Source organism: Pinus tabuliformis, chromosome 3_1, assembly GCF_031772625.1.
Source record: "Pinus tabuliformis cultivar Carrire ecotype Pingquan chromosome 3_1, CPIR1, whole genome shotgun sequence".
NCBI lineage: Eukaryota > Viridiplantae > Streptophyta > Pinopsida > Pinales > Pinaceae > Pinus > Pinus tabuliformis.
Window position 1 is genome coordinate 921,775,023 of NC_142301.1, and position 17,463 is coordinate 921,792,485.

At 38.7% G+C, this 17,463-nt stretch overlaps 1 protein-coding gene across 1 annotated transcript in view; it reads left to right on the plus strand.

Moving 5' to 3' along the window:
- The first annotated feature begins 2,196 nt into the window (after positions 1-2,196).
- LOC149190754 (kinesin-like protein KIN-7E, chloroplastic) overlaps positions 2,197-17,463 on the plus strand; it is a 325,467-nt gene continuing 310,200 nt past the window's right edge. Inside the window, exon 1 of the mRNA XM_089410586.1 lies at positions 2,197-2,283. Coding sequence (XP_089266712.1) covers positions 2,197-2,283 — 87 coding nt within the window. The remainder of the gene's footprint in view (positions 2,284-17,463) is intronic.

A 17,463-nucleotide genomic window follows, 5' to 3' on the forward strand; every position in this document is an offset into this window, starting at 1 on the left:
GCCTGTCCCTTTTCCTTGCTCTTTCCTCATTAAGAAGAGTTTGTAAGATAGGGACCTCAGGTGCTTTTGCTTGTGTTGGAGGGGCTTGCCCTTGACTTTGTTCATCTACGGAAACTGGCCGGTCTGCCATTGTATCTTGCTGCTCTAAATGTTGCACCTCCTTGCCTTTAAATGTCCCTGCAGGTGGAACACTTTCTTGGGCAGGCTGTTGAGAAGTTGTGGCAGATGATGTGCCCGCTCCCAAGTGTCGAGGCGATGTGAAAAACACCTGTCCAAAAGATTCCAGGTCAACTGATTTTTCAAGGTCTTTGATTGCTTTTTCTGTTATCTCTTCTTCAGTAAGCTCTTCAACTAGTGTGCCCTCTACCCACTCTTGTTGATTGGCATATTGTTCAATTTCAGGGATTTTGTGGTGCACATACCCTGTGAGCTTGTTTTTAACTCTTCTAAAGCTTATGAAATGTTCAGGGTCATATGGTGCCCAATGAAAACTTAGTTTCAGCTTGAGTTTCTCTCTCAGAATAGTGTCAGCATCCTTCCATGCTTCTTCCCTTTTATTAAAGATAAAGGGGCCCAATTGATGTCTTATCTTAAGCTGTGCTTTTTTCCTAGCACCATAGAAATGAACTAAATCTGCACTGTTGAACTGCCTGTAGTATTCCAAGGCAAAGAGTCTCATCGGGACATATTTTGGCAGTCTGTAGGGGGCTAACTCACAGCCATAAATTCTGATTACTGTGTGGTTTTGGTAATAATACCAGTCACCAATGCTGTATCCCTTTGAGAGATGTAGGATTCTTTGCATTTCAGCAGAGAGCCTGGCAGGAGGATCTGCTGACAGTAAACAAGTAGCTGGATATATGAAAAGGTCAATAAACTCACAGTATGTGTATGGGGAGATGCCAACAGATGGAATACTGAGGACCAAAATATTACAGACCTTTGCTCCCCCTTAGCATCCAATTTTTTGAGGGGAACTGGGAAACTATCAGGTTGATAGTACAGCATCAAATGGTAAATATATGCAGTGTATTTGAACACTCTCTCCCTCTCTAAATTCATGAACTGCTCATGAATTTTGTGGGATATGAAGGTGGCATAGGCATACTTGACAGCAGGGGGCTGTCCTGGAGTAAACATAGACATCAAAGCAAGGACAGTTTCATCCACAATCTCACGTGTTCTGAATCCCAGGATGTAGGAAATCATGTCTATGAGCATTTTTCCAGTCTCACTAAACCAGGCATGGTGATATGGAATTTTGTATCTGGAGTAGCAATCTGGTGGCATGAATAGTTTGGCAATTCGGTCAACTTCTGCAGAGGATAACTTGGAGGCTTGGTCTAGCAAATTTTTCATGGTGAGAGGGACCAAAGGCTGAGCTGGCTCAAAGTGCAGCATCTCATTTATAGACTGAGGGGTGATATAAAAGAGACATTTCCAGCAGGGTCCATCGATGCCCTTTGAGAAGGCTCATAATTAGCACAACATTGATGGATGAGGTCAGGGAAGACATTGACTGAAGGCAGGTAATAAATAGGCATATTAGACTCTCATATTCCAAATGTGTCAGCTTTGTTTCTGTATCTCCTCCTTATTTCACAAAGGCCTGAAGGTGATGCTTTTGACCCTCCATGTCATCAATCTGGAAATCCCTATCAGCTAGAGGTAGCCATTCCAACTGCCTATGAGGTGCATTCAAGGGTGCAATGTTTAGGGCTACTGGAGCTTCCATGATTTACTGTGCTTATAATTGGATTTGAGTCTGTGTCTCAAAATAGGAAACAGAGTAGTGACAGTGGGTTTTAAGCAGGAATTCTTGCAACTTGAGTTTTTTATAAAAATGGGCTTACTGAGTAAAACTCAAAGGGAATACAGAGTCTGCAGGGTTCTTTGACGAGGAAGCTTAAAAACAGTGGAAAGAGTGCGGATTTTGCAGGTGTTTTTGGTGGTTTTGTAGGCGGACAGGAGCTCGACTTTAAGTTTTAATGGACAATTTATCAAAGGGCCACAGGATTAGCAGGTTTTGCCCGAAAATATGGTTACACAGTGAGGCAGAGCGCAGGAGCTTGCGGGCAATAGTGTCTTTGAGTTGAATTTAGCTCTTTCGGTGATCCTTAACAGAGAAATTATGAAAAAACAGGGTTTATGGGTGATTCACGGGTAAATACCTATTTTACGAGACTTTGCTGCGGAATGCAGTTGCAGAGTGAGCTGGGGGAGTCAGGTTTGCAGTATCAACGCACCTGGGTGGCAGACTGGGACGTTAATGGTGAATTCGACGTAATTCTCATGCATAGACTTCACTATTGGTTGCATAGAAAATAAACAAAAAACATCACTTTCGTGAGTTTTAACGAAAATTTGGGTTTTTTCGGACCTTTTGGCACTTTTTGTGCTGACGTCAGCATGATGTCACCTTGTCCTGTAGCATGGTACGGAGGGTGACGTGGCAGCTGATGTGGATGGGTGACGGGGCGGACACAGCAGAGGATATAGTGACAGGGGTGCTGACGCAGACGCATACGTGGGGATGACGTGCGCGGCGGGGAGAACAGGCAGTAAATTTTGCATCGGACCGCTTTTGGTACGGGAACGGTTTCTGTCAGAGCAGGCCCAATGCAATGGAAATGGGGCACGCGTCCTTGCGTACGGTGTCAAAACCGCTTTCTATCAGGCGCTAACCCTTGTATAGCGAGGCGGCTCCGATATCAACGTGGGTCGTTGGATTTACAGCGTTGGATCAGACGGCGGACGGATAATGAAAGTGGCGGTGGGGTAATGTACGGGGCCCGCACATTATTTTAATGTTTCAAATGAATTTCGGGGCTAAAGACTTTGGTTATGGAGGGTACGGAGGTTATGTGAGAGCACGGTTATTTATTTAACCAATGTTAAATAAACCCTGTGGCACGAACGCGGAAGGGTTAATATTAAGGTCCCAAATGGACTTAATATTTCCCCAAAACTGTATTGTATGGCTAAAATTGCCAAGGGTAGGGATATTATATTTTTGGGGTTTTTCATATGGTTTTTTGTAAAATAGGGGTGGAGAAAGAATTAAAGGAGCTATACAATAAGTTAGGATGTCAATATGAATATATGGAATGAAACTGCATGAGTAAATGCTAAGTTTATAGAGGGAAAACTTAGGCATAGGGAAATGAAAGGAGTATGGAAGGATTATTTTTACACAAGAAATGTGGCTTCTTTTCACTAAGTAAACTCAGAGTTCAACTTAGCAATTCTCATAAAATGAAGTGAAGTAGGACTATTGGGCAGATCCCAAGGTCCTTGAGGGGATGTTAGTAAGTGACTTCTGGGGGAATGATAGGGGAAATTAGTCATGCTTCCACTGTCCTGCAGTTGCTTTGCCATGGTATTTGTGTCATTGATGATAAGAATCTTTCTTGATAAGACAAAAATGATCACCAACTTGTTTCTGCAACCTCAAACTACCTGCCCAGCCTAATACACCTAGCATTTTTTCTTCCTTTTGATTGGGTGCATTTGGACTAGCAAACCCTGATTTTCCTCTTTTCTTTTGAATTCCCTCCTATCTAAATCTACCCTTATCTCTTCCAAGGGCTCAGATTAAGCAGTTGAGACCTTTGCTTCTCTATCTTATCTAGTGATCTACCAAGCTTGAACTGTTTGGACAGACCTTCATTCTCTATTCTAAAGACAAGTAAATTCAAACACGATCTAACCAGGATTAAACTGTCTGGTTATTCATCAACTGTATGCAGAACCAACCATCTGTACATATTGAAACTCTGCAACAATGGATCAGTAGTGGCATTTAAACTAGCACACTTTCTTGGTCCTTGGTTTGGGGTTCATTTTCATCATTTTTTCTGACCAATTTACTCTTTTTGCACTTTGATTATTCTTTTAGGGAATACCCTCTTTTCATTTTTTAATTTTCTTTATCTATACACAAAATATGGAACCTTTGCAACATGGAAAGGATGATCATATTTGGCACTTCCATAGTCAATCATGAAAAATGAAACCTATTGGTATAGGATCCTAACAGAAAGGAAAAGAGATATACGCGGGTTCCACTTAACCAAGTCGTGTATACACACGAGATCGTCGATCAAAAGCTGCGTATGTGTATGCACACACTTTCATGCAAGGAAAAGCGCGTACATGTGGGAAAACTTGTTTTTAGTCCATGGTATTTAGTCCTTGGTATTTGGACCTATGGTTTTGGACCATGGTATCTCGTCCGAAGTGTTGAACCCAGGTATTGGGTCCCAAGTATTGATTCTAAGTGGTTTTGGACCATGGTATTGAGTAAGGCCTAAGACTATAAAAGGGGAAGGAGATCATTAGGCAAAGGGACTCAAGGATTGAATATCTTATGAAGAGAAAGATCTAGAATACTGGTCATTGGGTTATGGTGCATAGCTGGATCTGAATCAAGGAGGAACCTAAGCGCTAAAAGAAGGATAAGCTCTATTGATGGGTCAAGATCTCAAGACTTGAAGATAAGTATCTTTGTGTGATTTTGATCTATTATATTTAGCGCATAACTTGATCTATAAATATGATAATCTGGGTTGATGTGTGAATAATTGAAAAGGATAGATTATCTTTTATACAGTTGTACGTAGGCTCAGCATAGCAAAGGCACGTATACACACTGGTTAGGTATTACGAAACTGCGTATACGTAGGTTTGCCGTAATACAGAAGCTTATGCACGCAGGTTCTACATATTGAAGTAGCGTACGTCTCATGAAATATGTTTTAGCTACTTCTGTTTATTGTTGCAGTGTTCTGGGTTCAGGATTGGTTTCTGGTTACTGTTACTGTATTCTGGTTACAGCTTTTAGAGAAGTGATTGTTTGATTCAGTTTTGATTGGTGCAAAGGAGATTGGTTGATGCAGATGTATTTGATGATTGATTATTGTTATTGATGGATCCAGTCTGAAAATTTATGAAACGTGATCCCTAGAAGAAAAGAGAAGGTTGTAGCCTTCTGTAGGCCAACACCTACGTACTAGTACATTAGCTAGTATAAGAGCTAAGGGGGTTGTAGCTCCCTTCCAGGAGAGTTTGGAGAACGAGAGAAGGTTGTAGCCTTCTGCAGGTAGAAGCCTGTGCACTGGTATAAGGCTGCACCAGTACAGAAATATTGTAAAAAGAAGTTTCTTATTAAAAGAAGATAGAGACGAATTGCAGCAGGTGGTTTTCACCCACATTGGGTTTCCACCTTATATCTTGTGTTCTTGTGTGTGACTGTCTGCTCTATTTTTCTATACCTGGTTACTATTTATATGGTTCTGATGCACAGATTAATGATCAACATCTGAAGAATAAATTAAATTATAAGTCTGCAGGTTATACGCTAGTTTCCTTAACTACAGTTGCGTATATACGCAGTTTTAACTAACTGAAGTCGCGTATACAAATCTGATTGTGAAATGAAAAATAATTGACTTGATAATACTGATTCACCCCCCCTCTCAGTATTATTTCTAACAATTGGAATCAGAGCAAGTCGTTCAGAAGAAGCTTGATTGCTTGAAGGAAGATCTATCATCATGAGCAACTACGGAAAAGAGGCATCCATCAGGCCACCAATCTTTGACGGGAGCAACTTTGTCTATTGGAAGGTAAGAACCACAGCCTATCTTCAATCTCTTGGTACAGAAGTTTGGGATATCATGGAAGGAGGATACTCATTTCCATCAGCAATCCTATAGATACGGCTGGTAAAAAGCAGTATGAAACAAATGCAAAGGCTTCAATACTCTATTGGGGACTCTATCTCAATCAGAATTCGTCAAGGTTATGCAGCTCAAAACCGCCAAAGAAATATGGGACAAGATCGTTCTAAGCTATGAAGGAGATGATCAGGTAAAACGTGCAAAACTACAAGCTCTCAGAATTCAATATGAAACTCTCAAAATGCACAATGATGAAAGTGTAGCTAATTATTTCCTGCGTATAGATGAGATTGTTAATCGCATGAAAAACTTGGGTGAAGAGATAAAAGAAGTTACTTTAGTTGAAAAAGTTCTAAGATATTTGTCTTCTAAGTTTGAATCAAAAGTTTCGGCCATAAAAGAAAAGTAGAATCTTTAGAGTATTACTATGTCACAGTTGCACGGAATCCTAACTGCTTTCAAAATGAGAAAAGGGGGGCCATTAGACAAGAGAGAAGCCGCATTCAAAACTTCAGGAAAAGAAGAATACAATGAGTCAGGACATACATCAGAAGGAGAGGAAGAATCAAACTTTGTCAAGAACCTTCAACAGGGTTCTGGAAGATTCAGAGGTAAGCTTCCTTTCAAATGCTTTGCTTGTGAAAGAGTTGGTCACTATGCATCCAAATGTCCTCATAAAGATAAGCTTGATAAAGGTAAGGAACCAGTTAAATGGAACAGAAAACAGAACGTAAGTAAGAAGAGTTATTATACACATGAAGATAGCGATGGACTTTCAAATAGTGATGAAGATGAACATGGTAATGATTATAGACTTTTGATGGCCTTTGAAGATGATGATTTCTTGGATGCCATAGATGAATATGATATCTATGAAGAAATTTCTAAACTTAAAATCTATTTAGAATAAAAGAGTACGAACATAGATACTCTGACATTCCAACTTGCTGAAAGGGAAAAACACAATGAAAAGTTAGAATGTGAAATTGTGGGACTTAGAAAAGATATTGAGAAAACAAAAGCTCTTAATCTTAGATTTTCTAAAGGATTTGAAACTTTAGATGAAATTATCAAAGTGCAACGTTCTCCTCTAATCAAGACAGGTCTTGGATATACTGAAGAAGCATCTCAAGTATAGAATCCATCCACCTCCAAAAGTTATCTTGATGCAGCAAGGAGAAGTGAACAGGTTGACTATCATCAGTAAAGGCATAAAGCAGATCTCCAGGTAAATTGAGGTCAATCTACTTTATGGATGAACAAAGCTACAACCAACAGCAGGTAAATCATTCTCAACTTGCTTCAAGAATGAATGTCAATGGAAACTACAATCACATGGTCAATAGATTTGATAATCGCAAGAATTTCTTTAATGGCTAATGTTTCTCTTGTCATAACTTTGGACACAAAGCTGCTCAATGTGTTGCCTACAAGACCATCATGACTAGAGAAGCATGAAATCAAATGGAGTGTGACTGGGATCATGAAAAGGACCTACAATAACTTTTCTGCTCTTGAAAATGAAATAGAATGTTCTATTTGTAACAACTTCGGTCATGAAGATTTTGAATGCAGGAGTAGGTTTCAGCATCATCTCAAAAGGAGCAAGCTTCATTGGGTCCCAAAACATGGAGAAAGAAATAACCGCAATCAGAAAGATGTGGTATAGCCTTATATGCGGAAGGGCAGGAAAATTAGTGGTACATCGACAGTGGATGCTCAAAACATATGACAGGTGATAAAGAAAAACTTCAGTCATATAGTGCCTTAGAAAAGGAAAGGAAGGTCTCATTTGGAAATGACATCCATGCACTCATAAAAGGTAAAGGTTCTTTGTTTTGAAAGAAAAAGTCAAAGTTGAAATGTTATGTATGTTGATGGCTTAAAGCATAATCTATTGAGTGTTAGCCAAATGTGTGATCAAGGAAATGAGGTAATATTTCGATCAAATGGATGTATTGTTCGTGAGCTTGATACAGGAGAAACAATGATCAAAGGCATAAGAACTCCAAATAATTTATACATACTCAAGGGAGGACAACAACAATGCTATCTAAGCAAGAATGATGAACATTGGCTATGGCACAGAAGATTGGGGCATCTAAGCTTCCCTCAGATAAGGAAAGCATGCAAATATCACGTTGTTCGCGATCTTCCTGACATCAAAATTCCAGACAATACAATATGCAAATCATGTCAGTTTGGTAAGCAAACCAGAACTCATTTCCCTGAGAAGGAAGGATCAGCTAGTAAGCCACTTGAACTTGTCCATACTGATTTGTGTGGTCCATCAAGGAAAAAGTCACCTCGTGGAGAAGAATACTTTATATTGTTCATTGACGACTTTTCCAGGATGTATTGGATAGGACTCATGAAGCATAAAGACGAAGCTTTCGAAAGGTTCAAAGCTTTCAAAGCCTTGTTGAAAATAATCAAATAGCAGAATCAAATTCCTCAAGTCTAATCGAGGAGGGGAATTTACCTCAATGAATTTTTCAACTTTTGTGAAGAACATGGAATAAGAAGGGAATTCTCTACTACAAGGACTCCTCAGCAAAATGTAGTGGAAAGGACGAACAGAATGGTTCAACAAATGGCTCGTGCTATGCTTGATGATTCTAGAACTCTCACAACCTTCTGGGGTGAAGCTACATTTGCTGCAGTTACTATTCTCAACAAAACAAATGTCTGTGTAAACAGCACTCAAACTCCTCATGAACTTTGGTATGGTAAGACTCCTACAGTAAAATACTTCAAAATTTTTGGAAGCAAATGTTACATCAAAAGGACTGATGAAAAACTTGGCAAGTTTGAACCTAGAGCAGATGAAGGCATTCTCCTTAGTTACTCTTCCCGAAGTAAAGGATATAAGTGTTACAATAAAAGACTTGGAAAAATTGGTGAAAGTATTGATGTAGTGGTTGATGAAGCAGGAAACAATCCAAGGCAAGTAAAATCCAAAGATTTCGAAGATGATGAGGACTATCCTTCAACATCAAATCAGACTAATGATGAAGAAGAAACCTATGAGGCACCAGAAGAACAGATAAGGGTAGAAGAAAAGACTCCATCCAGGTACGTCCAGGAGAACCATCCAGAGACTCAAATTTTGGGGCAGAAAGAGGCAGGTGTACAAACAAGAAGAACTATTTCAGAAGCTTCAAGCTATCTAGCATTTCTCTCCTCCATTGAACCACAAAATGTAAGTGAAGCATGAAAAGATGAATATTGGCCCAAGGCCATGAATGAAGAACTTAAGCAAATTGAAAAGAATAACACTTGGGAGTTGGTTCCTAGACCAAATGATAAGAATGTCATAGGGACAAAATGGATATTCAAAAACAAGCTGAATGAAAATGGAGATGTTATTAGAAACAAGGCCAGACTTGTTTATAAAGGGTATGCTCAACAAGAAGGTATAGACTTTGAAGAAACTTTTGCACCAGTTGCTAGACTTGATGCCATAAGAATGTTCCTTGCTCTTTCTAGCTTTCAGGAGTTCAAAGTATATCAAATGGATTTGAAATATGCCTTTCTAAATGGAGACTTAGAAGAAGAAGTGTACATTAAGCAACCAAATGGATTCATCCTTGGAAATGATCCAAAACTTGTATGCAGACTCAAAAAGGCTCTTTATGGCCTTAAACAGGCTCCAAGGGCTTGGTATTTTCGTTTGGACAAATATCTCCATCAACAAGGTTTTTCAAAAGGATCAACAAATAGCAATCTATATATAAAAATTGACAATGATAAATTGCTAATACTTGTTGTGTATGTTGATGATATCATCTTTGGTAGCAATGAAGAAACCATGAGTCAAAACTTTGCTTTGGTGATGCAGAAAGAATTTGAAATGTCCTTACTTGGTGAGCTCACATATTTTCTTGGTTTACAAGTCCAACAAAACAAAGACGGTATCTTTCTATCACAAACCAAGTACCTCAAGCAGATCTTGAAGAAATATGGCATGGAAGATTCGAAAACAGTATGTACCCCTATGGTAACAGGATGCAGCCTCAGCACAAATGATGAATCAGCAGCAGTACATCAACCAACCTATAGATCCATGATTGGTAGTCTGCTCTATCTGACAGGTACCCGACCAGACATCATGCATGCAGTGGGAATAGTTGGAAGATTCCAAGCAAATCCAAAGGAAGCACACCTTCAGGCAGTTAAGAGGATTTTCAAATATCTTCAAGGAACACAAAATTATGGCTTATGGTATCCTAGAGATACAAATCTCACACTTCATGCATATACAGATGCAGATTGGGCAGGAAGCGTGGATGACAGGAAAAGCACTAGTGGTGGTGCATTCTTTATGGGTTCCAGATTAGTATCTTGGTTCAACATGAAACAAAGCTCAATTGCATTATCTACAGCTGAAGCAGAATATGTGGCTGCTGCATCTTGCTGCACACAACTCCTTTGGATGATGCAAACATTGCAAGACATACAAATCACTTGTACTCCACCTATCTCCATTTTTTGTGATAATACAAGTGCAATCAGTACTTCAAAGAATCCAGTCATGCATTCGAAGACCAAGCACATGCCTATCAAATATCATTTTCTCCGGGAACAAGTGCTTGAACAAAAAGTCATATTGGAGTATGTTCCCTCCAAGGAAAGGTTGTTGATATATTCACCAAACCACTGCCCAGGGAGACATTTGAATACCTCAGGCAGAAGCTGGGAGTAGTTGATGCATCATCTCGCTATTGAAATTATCTGTTTCAAAGAATAGTGGTTGTACGTGAGGTTGATGAAGCATATCCGCGTACATACGTCAATTTCTATGGATACAATCGCGTATATGTTGGTTTGAAGACAAACAGTGGGGCCAGACTCAGGATGAAAAGAGTCTGATATGGGTCTGATAGAGACCATCAGCACAGGTTCAGGGGGAGCATATACTTCTAATAATGCATTTTTGGCATTATCTTAGAAGATCTTGGTTCAATTTCACAGTTGTTTTTGTTTCAGGTGGAACAGGTGCAGAGGGAGATCATGGTTGCTGGTCTGGATGATGATTGACAGATGTTGCTGATGTTAGTTGTTGATGACTATCATAGTCTTGTCTTAGATATTTAGTCTCTATGTCATGTATTTCTTTTATTATCAAGGTCATGTAATGACCTATCTTGGTTTCCCCACTATGCCTGGGATGGATGATGTAATGTTCTTGTTTTATCATGTGTAAACTTTTGGTGTATCCCCACTTGGTTGGGAGATGATGTATGTATGAGTATTTGGTGATAGGAAGGTCATTTATGATGTATAGAGTCATGTTCTTTCTTGTAGAAACATCTTTTTGCTGACCTTGCCTACAGTCAAGGGGAGCATGGACGGCACAGCAGAGCAAAGATTTCAGCATGTACTCAGGGGTAGCATAACCCTTTGCCCTTGATGACAAAGGGGGAGAATGACTTTGAGTATCTTGGGGTTGCCATCAAGTCCAAAGGGGGAGATTGTTGGCATTATGACACAAGTTTGGCACTATGGCACAGGTATTGTCCTTGATGGAAACTCACTTGGCAACTCACTCAGATGACAGATCATAGTTCAGGCTCTCAGAATGAAAGAAAAAGATATATACGCAGGTTCCACTTAACCAAGTCGCGTATACACGTGAGATCGTCGATCAAAAGGCGCATATGCGTATGCACGCACTTTCATGCAAGGAAAAGCGCGTACATGTGGGAAAACTTGTTTTTAGTCCTTGGTATTTGGACCTATGGTTTTGGACCATGGTATCTCATCCGAAGTGTTGAACCCAGGTATTGGGTCCCAAGTATTGATTCTAAGTGGTTTTGGACCATGGTATTGAGTAAGGCCTAAGACTATAAAAGGGGAAGGAGATCATTAGGCAAAGGCACTCAAGGATTGAATATCTTATGAAGAGAAAGATCTAGAATACTGGTCATTGGGTTATGGTGCATAGCTGGATCTGAATCAAGGAGGAACCTAAGCATTAGAAGAAGGATAAGTTCTATTGATGGGTCAAGATCTCAAGACTTGAAGAGAAGTATCTTTGTGTGATTTTGATCTGTTATATTTGGCGCATAACTTGATCTATAAATCTGATAATCTGGGTATAACTGATGTCTGAATAATTGAAAAGGATAGATTATCTTTTATAGATCTGTACGCAGGTTCAGCATAGCAAAGGCACGTATACACACTGGTTCGGTATTACGAAACTGCGTATACGCAGGTTTGCCGTAATACAGAAGCGTATGCACGCAGGTTCTACATATTGAAGTAGCATACGTCTCATGAAATATGTTTTAGCTACTTCTGTTTATTGCTACAGTGTTTTGGGTTCAGGATTGGTTTCTGGTTACTGTTACTGTATTCTGGTTACAGCTTTCAGAGAAGTGATTGTTTGATTCAGTTTTGATTGGTGCAAAGGAGATTGGTTGATGCAGATGTATTTGATGGTTGATTATTGTTATTGATGGATCCAGTCTGAAAATTTATGAAACGTGGTCCCTGGAAGAAAAGAGAAGGTTGTAGCCTTCTGTAGGCCAACACCTACGTACTAGTACATCAGCTAGTACAAGAGCTAAGGGGGTTGTAGCTCCCTTCCAGGAGAGTCTGAGAACGAGAGAAGTTGTAGCCTTCTATAGTTAGAAGCCTGCGTACTGGTATAAGGCTGCACCAGTACAGAAATATTGTAAAATGAAGTTTCTTATTAAAAGAAGATAGAGACGAATTGCAACAAGGTGGTTTCACCCACATTGGGTTTCCACCTTATATCTTGTGTCTGTGTGTGTCTACTCTCTATTTTTCTATACCTATTATTGTTTATATGGTTCTGATGCACAAATTAATGATCAACATCTGAAGAATAAATTAAATTATAAGTCTGCAGGTTGTACGCTAGTTTCCTTAACTACAGTTGCGTATATACATAGTTTTAACTAACTGAAGTTACGTATACAAATCTGATTGTGAAATGAAAATTAATTGACTTGATAATACTAATTCACCCCCCCTCTCAGTATTATTTCCAACACAAAGCCCTAGTGCATCTAGACATTCAATAAGATCCCCCAAAGGAGATAGAGATTGAATGGGGAAAAACGAAATCCAACCATATTATGGACTCCTAGAAGATTTTCTTTAGGTGGCTAACTTGTCACAATTATGGGCATATTTTGAAATAATGTAATGTACAAGTTCAAAGAGAAGGTGGAATGGAGAAAATTTGTAATTCCCTCATAAAAGAATCAATTTAAAAGAAAACTCCCAAGTCTACAACAATGTAACTATTGTGTATAAGGAAACAGTCCCGAGTTTGGAAAGTCTAGTAGTTAATATAACTAAGAATGATGATTTTTCCTCCTAATATTATTGGAAAAAAGGTATGGAGGGACCACCAAATGTATATGTTTCAAAGTAAAGATATATTTTGAAGAAAAAATGGGATTAGTTTATGATAAAGATAGATAATTTGGAGCCTACTCACAATAAAGGTATTCCCAAAAACAAAAACAAAAAATCCCCACTTATCCTTGTATAATATTAATATGTCCTCAATGTACTCTAAGGTAGAGGGCCTTGTAGGATCTCCAAGTTATAAGAACATAATGGTTATGCAAATCTCCCCTAATATTTCCTCGGGAACAATATACCTTCCACCAAAAGTAGAAGAACTATGATCGAAAGGAGCCAAGGGAAAGTGAATTTTAAACCACAAGAGTCTAAAGGCACTACCCAAGTTAGTTCCACTTCAATCTTTTTATATATATAAAAACAATAAGCTATAGGGAGAAAGCCTACAACATATAACCTGAGATTTGGGGAAGAAAACCAACAAAATGAAGAGCAGGTGATAGATATGGGACTAGGTCTAGACTCTAGTTGAGATTCTTCAGTGGGTAGGAAATCCTTTATGTCAACAACAACAAAGAAGGAAAAGAAAATTATGTAAGAGAAACAAATGACAATTGGGGGGTGCCTTAGAGTAGGGAGTGACTCAATGAGGGTTAACCCATGATTGTTGTATCTTTAAATGGAAAAAGGATAGGGAGAACCGACAAAAATCTAGCCTTCAATAGATTTTTTTTTCCTTTCTTAAGCATAAAGTAATTATGATCCAAGACACAATGCGCGGGGGCCTTCTTCCCTAAATGGGTGTAGTTTTTTCTCTCTATATTTTAGAGCTCTAAAGGCATATTACCCAGATGAATAACTCTATAAATCTTATACAATATTTGCTTTTATATGTTGGCATTCAATCTTAATTATAGTTTAAGAACTTGGAAAAATCCTTTTCCACTATCAATCCTTATGGTCTATGAGAAGATAGAGGTGTCTTCTCTGATAATATTTACACCTTGTGTTGGTTGAAGGCTAACAATGTTATTTTGGGAAGGAATAGTTTATCATCAAAACAAGAGAAATATGGGTAGTAAATGGTACATTGGATCCTTTTGTAGAATGCTTTTCACACATGTTTTAAGAATTAGGTCTATGTCATGTAGAATCCATTAAGTTAGTTCCACCTAAAGGAATTTTAGGTGTGGGAATGGAGGGGTTTCTAAAAGGATGGATAGGTTTAAGGTGGATAAAAGGTCATGGATAACTTTGAAAAAAAAAGCCATGGGTGAGGGATGGTGGAGCTTTAGATCACCTACCAATCTTGTACAAATTGCAAAGGGAGGGGGAAAACCCAAAATCCCTTAAATCTAATACAAAATGGCTGGCAAATGAGTATTTCAAGAGTTTGGCATGTTAGAATTAGATGAAATTTTATTCCTAACATGGAAACTCAATTATGGATCAAGTTGCATAAAATATAAAGAAATTGAAAAGGTAGCAATAGAATGGGAAAAAACATCTCATATCTAAAAGCAGTTACTAGAGGTCGAACCTCAAATTATAAATTTATTTGAACGGAACAAGGAAGGAAGCCTTTCTAAAGAGGAGAGAAATCCCAATTGGGGCTAGAGGGATAGAAGAGAACACAGTTGGAATGATAAAATTCCAAAGGAAGGATGAAAAGTAGGACAAAATGGGTCACAAAAGGGGGATTAGCACAAAAATTCCTCTAAAATTATGCAAAGCATAGGAAATATATACACGGTATATGGAACATAAGGAAGGATGATGAAACAGAGCTATGAACATTGTTAATTTTTGGCAACTAGGGCCAAACTTCACCTTGGAAAACTCATATTTTTATTGGATTCCTCTCTCCAAGAGGTGTAGAATTTATCTAAAGATCATCCATTCTAACATGTACAAATGGAATTATGAATTTATTTTTATTATGGATAAATTGTCAAGGTCGACAACCAAACTAATGTAGGCTCAGAAGCCAATAGTCACATCTATTCATCCTCAATGTTTTGATATAAATACAAGGTGCATCGTCCTCATTTAGACACCTCACTCACTTCACACATCTCTCTCTTCTTGATTGGTTTATGTATTTATGAGGCTTCACTCTCTCCACACGTGCGAATAAGGGATTGTTCTTTTGTTGTTCCTACGTTGACCAGAGTTGACCGAAAATTGCAGAAGGTGGTTTTAACTAGTGTTGACCATCTTTGACTGTGATTTTGTGTGGGGTATTTCTGTTTGGGCAGGCCGTAGTTCTAGGCACGAAATCTAAGGTTGTTTGACCTCTCTTTGACCAGAATTTACTGTGCAAGGGTTTGTTGCAACGTTGACTTTTTTTCGCCAATTTGACTAGACTTTTTAGACAATTTTTGGGCTAATTTGACTTGTTGTTGGTGGCCGAGTTGACCGAGTTTGACTGAGTTGTTTTGGAGGTCAAAATCTTCTTGTTGACCAGCATTGACTTTCTAGTTAGGGCTTTCTTTTTCTGATGTGGAACTTATCAGATTTCATTGTGATTGGGCAAGTGAATATTGCATATTTTTACTCTCTCTCTCTCTGCTAAACTTTTGAAGAATTATAAGAAGAATTGATCAAGGGTTTCCCCACATTGGGGCTTGTCCTTGGCTGGTGCCATATCTCGTGTCCTCTTGTCTTGGCTTGTCTTCTACTATAATTTATGTTTTATCTACATTTTACTATCAAGTTAGATTATCATGATAAGTTTGATTATCATGCATGGAAGATGTCTCTTGATTTGACATTATAAGAGCAAGACATTATGGATTATGTGCGGGGAAATATTTCGAAACCTCCTTCAATGCACCTGTTGCTACTAAGACAAAGTAAAAGAAGGGTGAAGTCAAAGCCAAGAAGATCATCAAGGATTATATTCATAAGCATTTAGTTGCTTACATCTTCGATGAACACATCAAAAGAGATATATGACAGGTTGGTTGGCATGTTCAAATCTAGCAATGCAAACCAAATTATTTTCCTCAAGAACAAGCTGAAGGATATAAAGAAGGGAAGAAATGAAGATATTCAATCCTACTTCATGAGGATTTCTGAGATCAAAAATTATCTTCTTTCGATTGGAGAATCTATTGCTGATAGGGAGCTTACTCTCATTTCCCTTGGAGGAATCCCTCGTGAATAGCACGTGTTCAACACTACTATTCTTAACAACGAAAATATTCCAGGTTTTGAAGAATTTCCAACTAGATGTTCTCAATAAGAAAAAAGGATGGTGGAACTAAATATGCCTTCAAATAGGGATACAAATTTGTAAATTATCCTTAGAGACAAAGCCACCTATCCCGTGGATGGAGTTGGGAATGTTACTCTTCAATTGAATCAAGGTAACACCATTCATCTACAAGAAGTACTATATGTACCTAATCTAAAGAAGAACCTGGTATCTATCTCGATGATGGAGGACAAAGATTCAAGGTGGCATTCATCGATGGAAAGGTACATGTGTGGAAAAAAATTTCAAAGATGCATTTATGCTTGGCTTTAGGGCTGATAGCCTATATCAAGTTGGAGGAAGCCCATTGGGAGTTATGTCTTGCAACACCACTTCAATCCGAATTACGGCACTGGAGGTTTGCTCATCTACATTATAAGGCCTCTACTCGATGTGAGGAAGATGGGACAAGTATGCCCGAATTTAAAGTAGAACATGAATGTGTTTGTTAGGGGTGTGCCAAAGGAAAGCATACAAAGGGACCATTCCCTCAAGTAAATAGCAAACTATTGACATATTGCAAGTGATTCATTCTAATCTATCTGGTGCAATGCCCGTGAACTCTTTAGGAGGATATTTATATTATGCATATTTATGGATGAATTCTCTCGCAAGACTTGGATGTATTTATAGAAGAATAAGGACGAAGTATTCTCATGGTTCTATTCTTTCAAATCTTTGGTCAAAACCAAATTGGGAAGAAGATCAAATATATGAGGACCAATAATGGAACAGAATATGAATCAAATGAGTTCAAAAATTATTTTGGAGAAGTTAGCGTCAAGAGGGAGACTACTGCCGCATATATTCCTAAGCAAAATGGTGTTGTTGAAAGGAAGAACCATTCTATCGTAGAAGCCACTTGTGCCATGCTTCATGATCAAAGCCTTCGAAGTTCTTATGGGCCGAAGTTGCATACATCATCGTGTATGTTCAAAATAGATGCCCTCATCAAGCGTTGGACTCCAAAACACCCGGAGAAGTTTTCACCGGTAAGAAACATGATGTTTCTCACTTTAGAATTTTTGTAGTCCCATATATTTTCATGTGCCAAAATATTTTCAGGATGAGCCAATGCCGATGTTGAAGAACCAATGGATCCCATTGATCCACCCCCTCATGAGCCCTCCTCCTCAAAAAGTAGACCCTCATTGCTTAGGGAGACTCTCGAAGATGCCG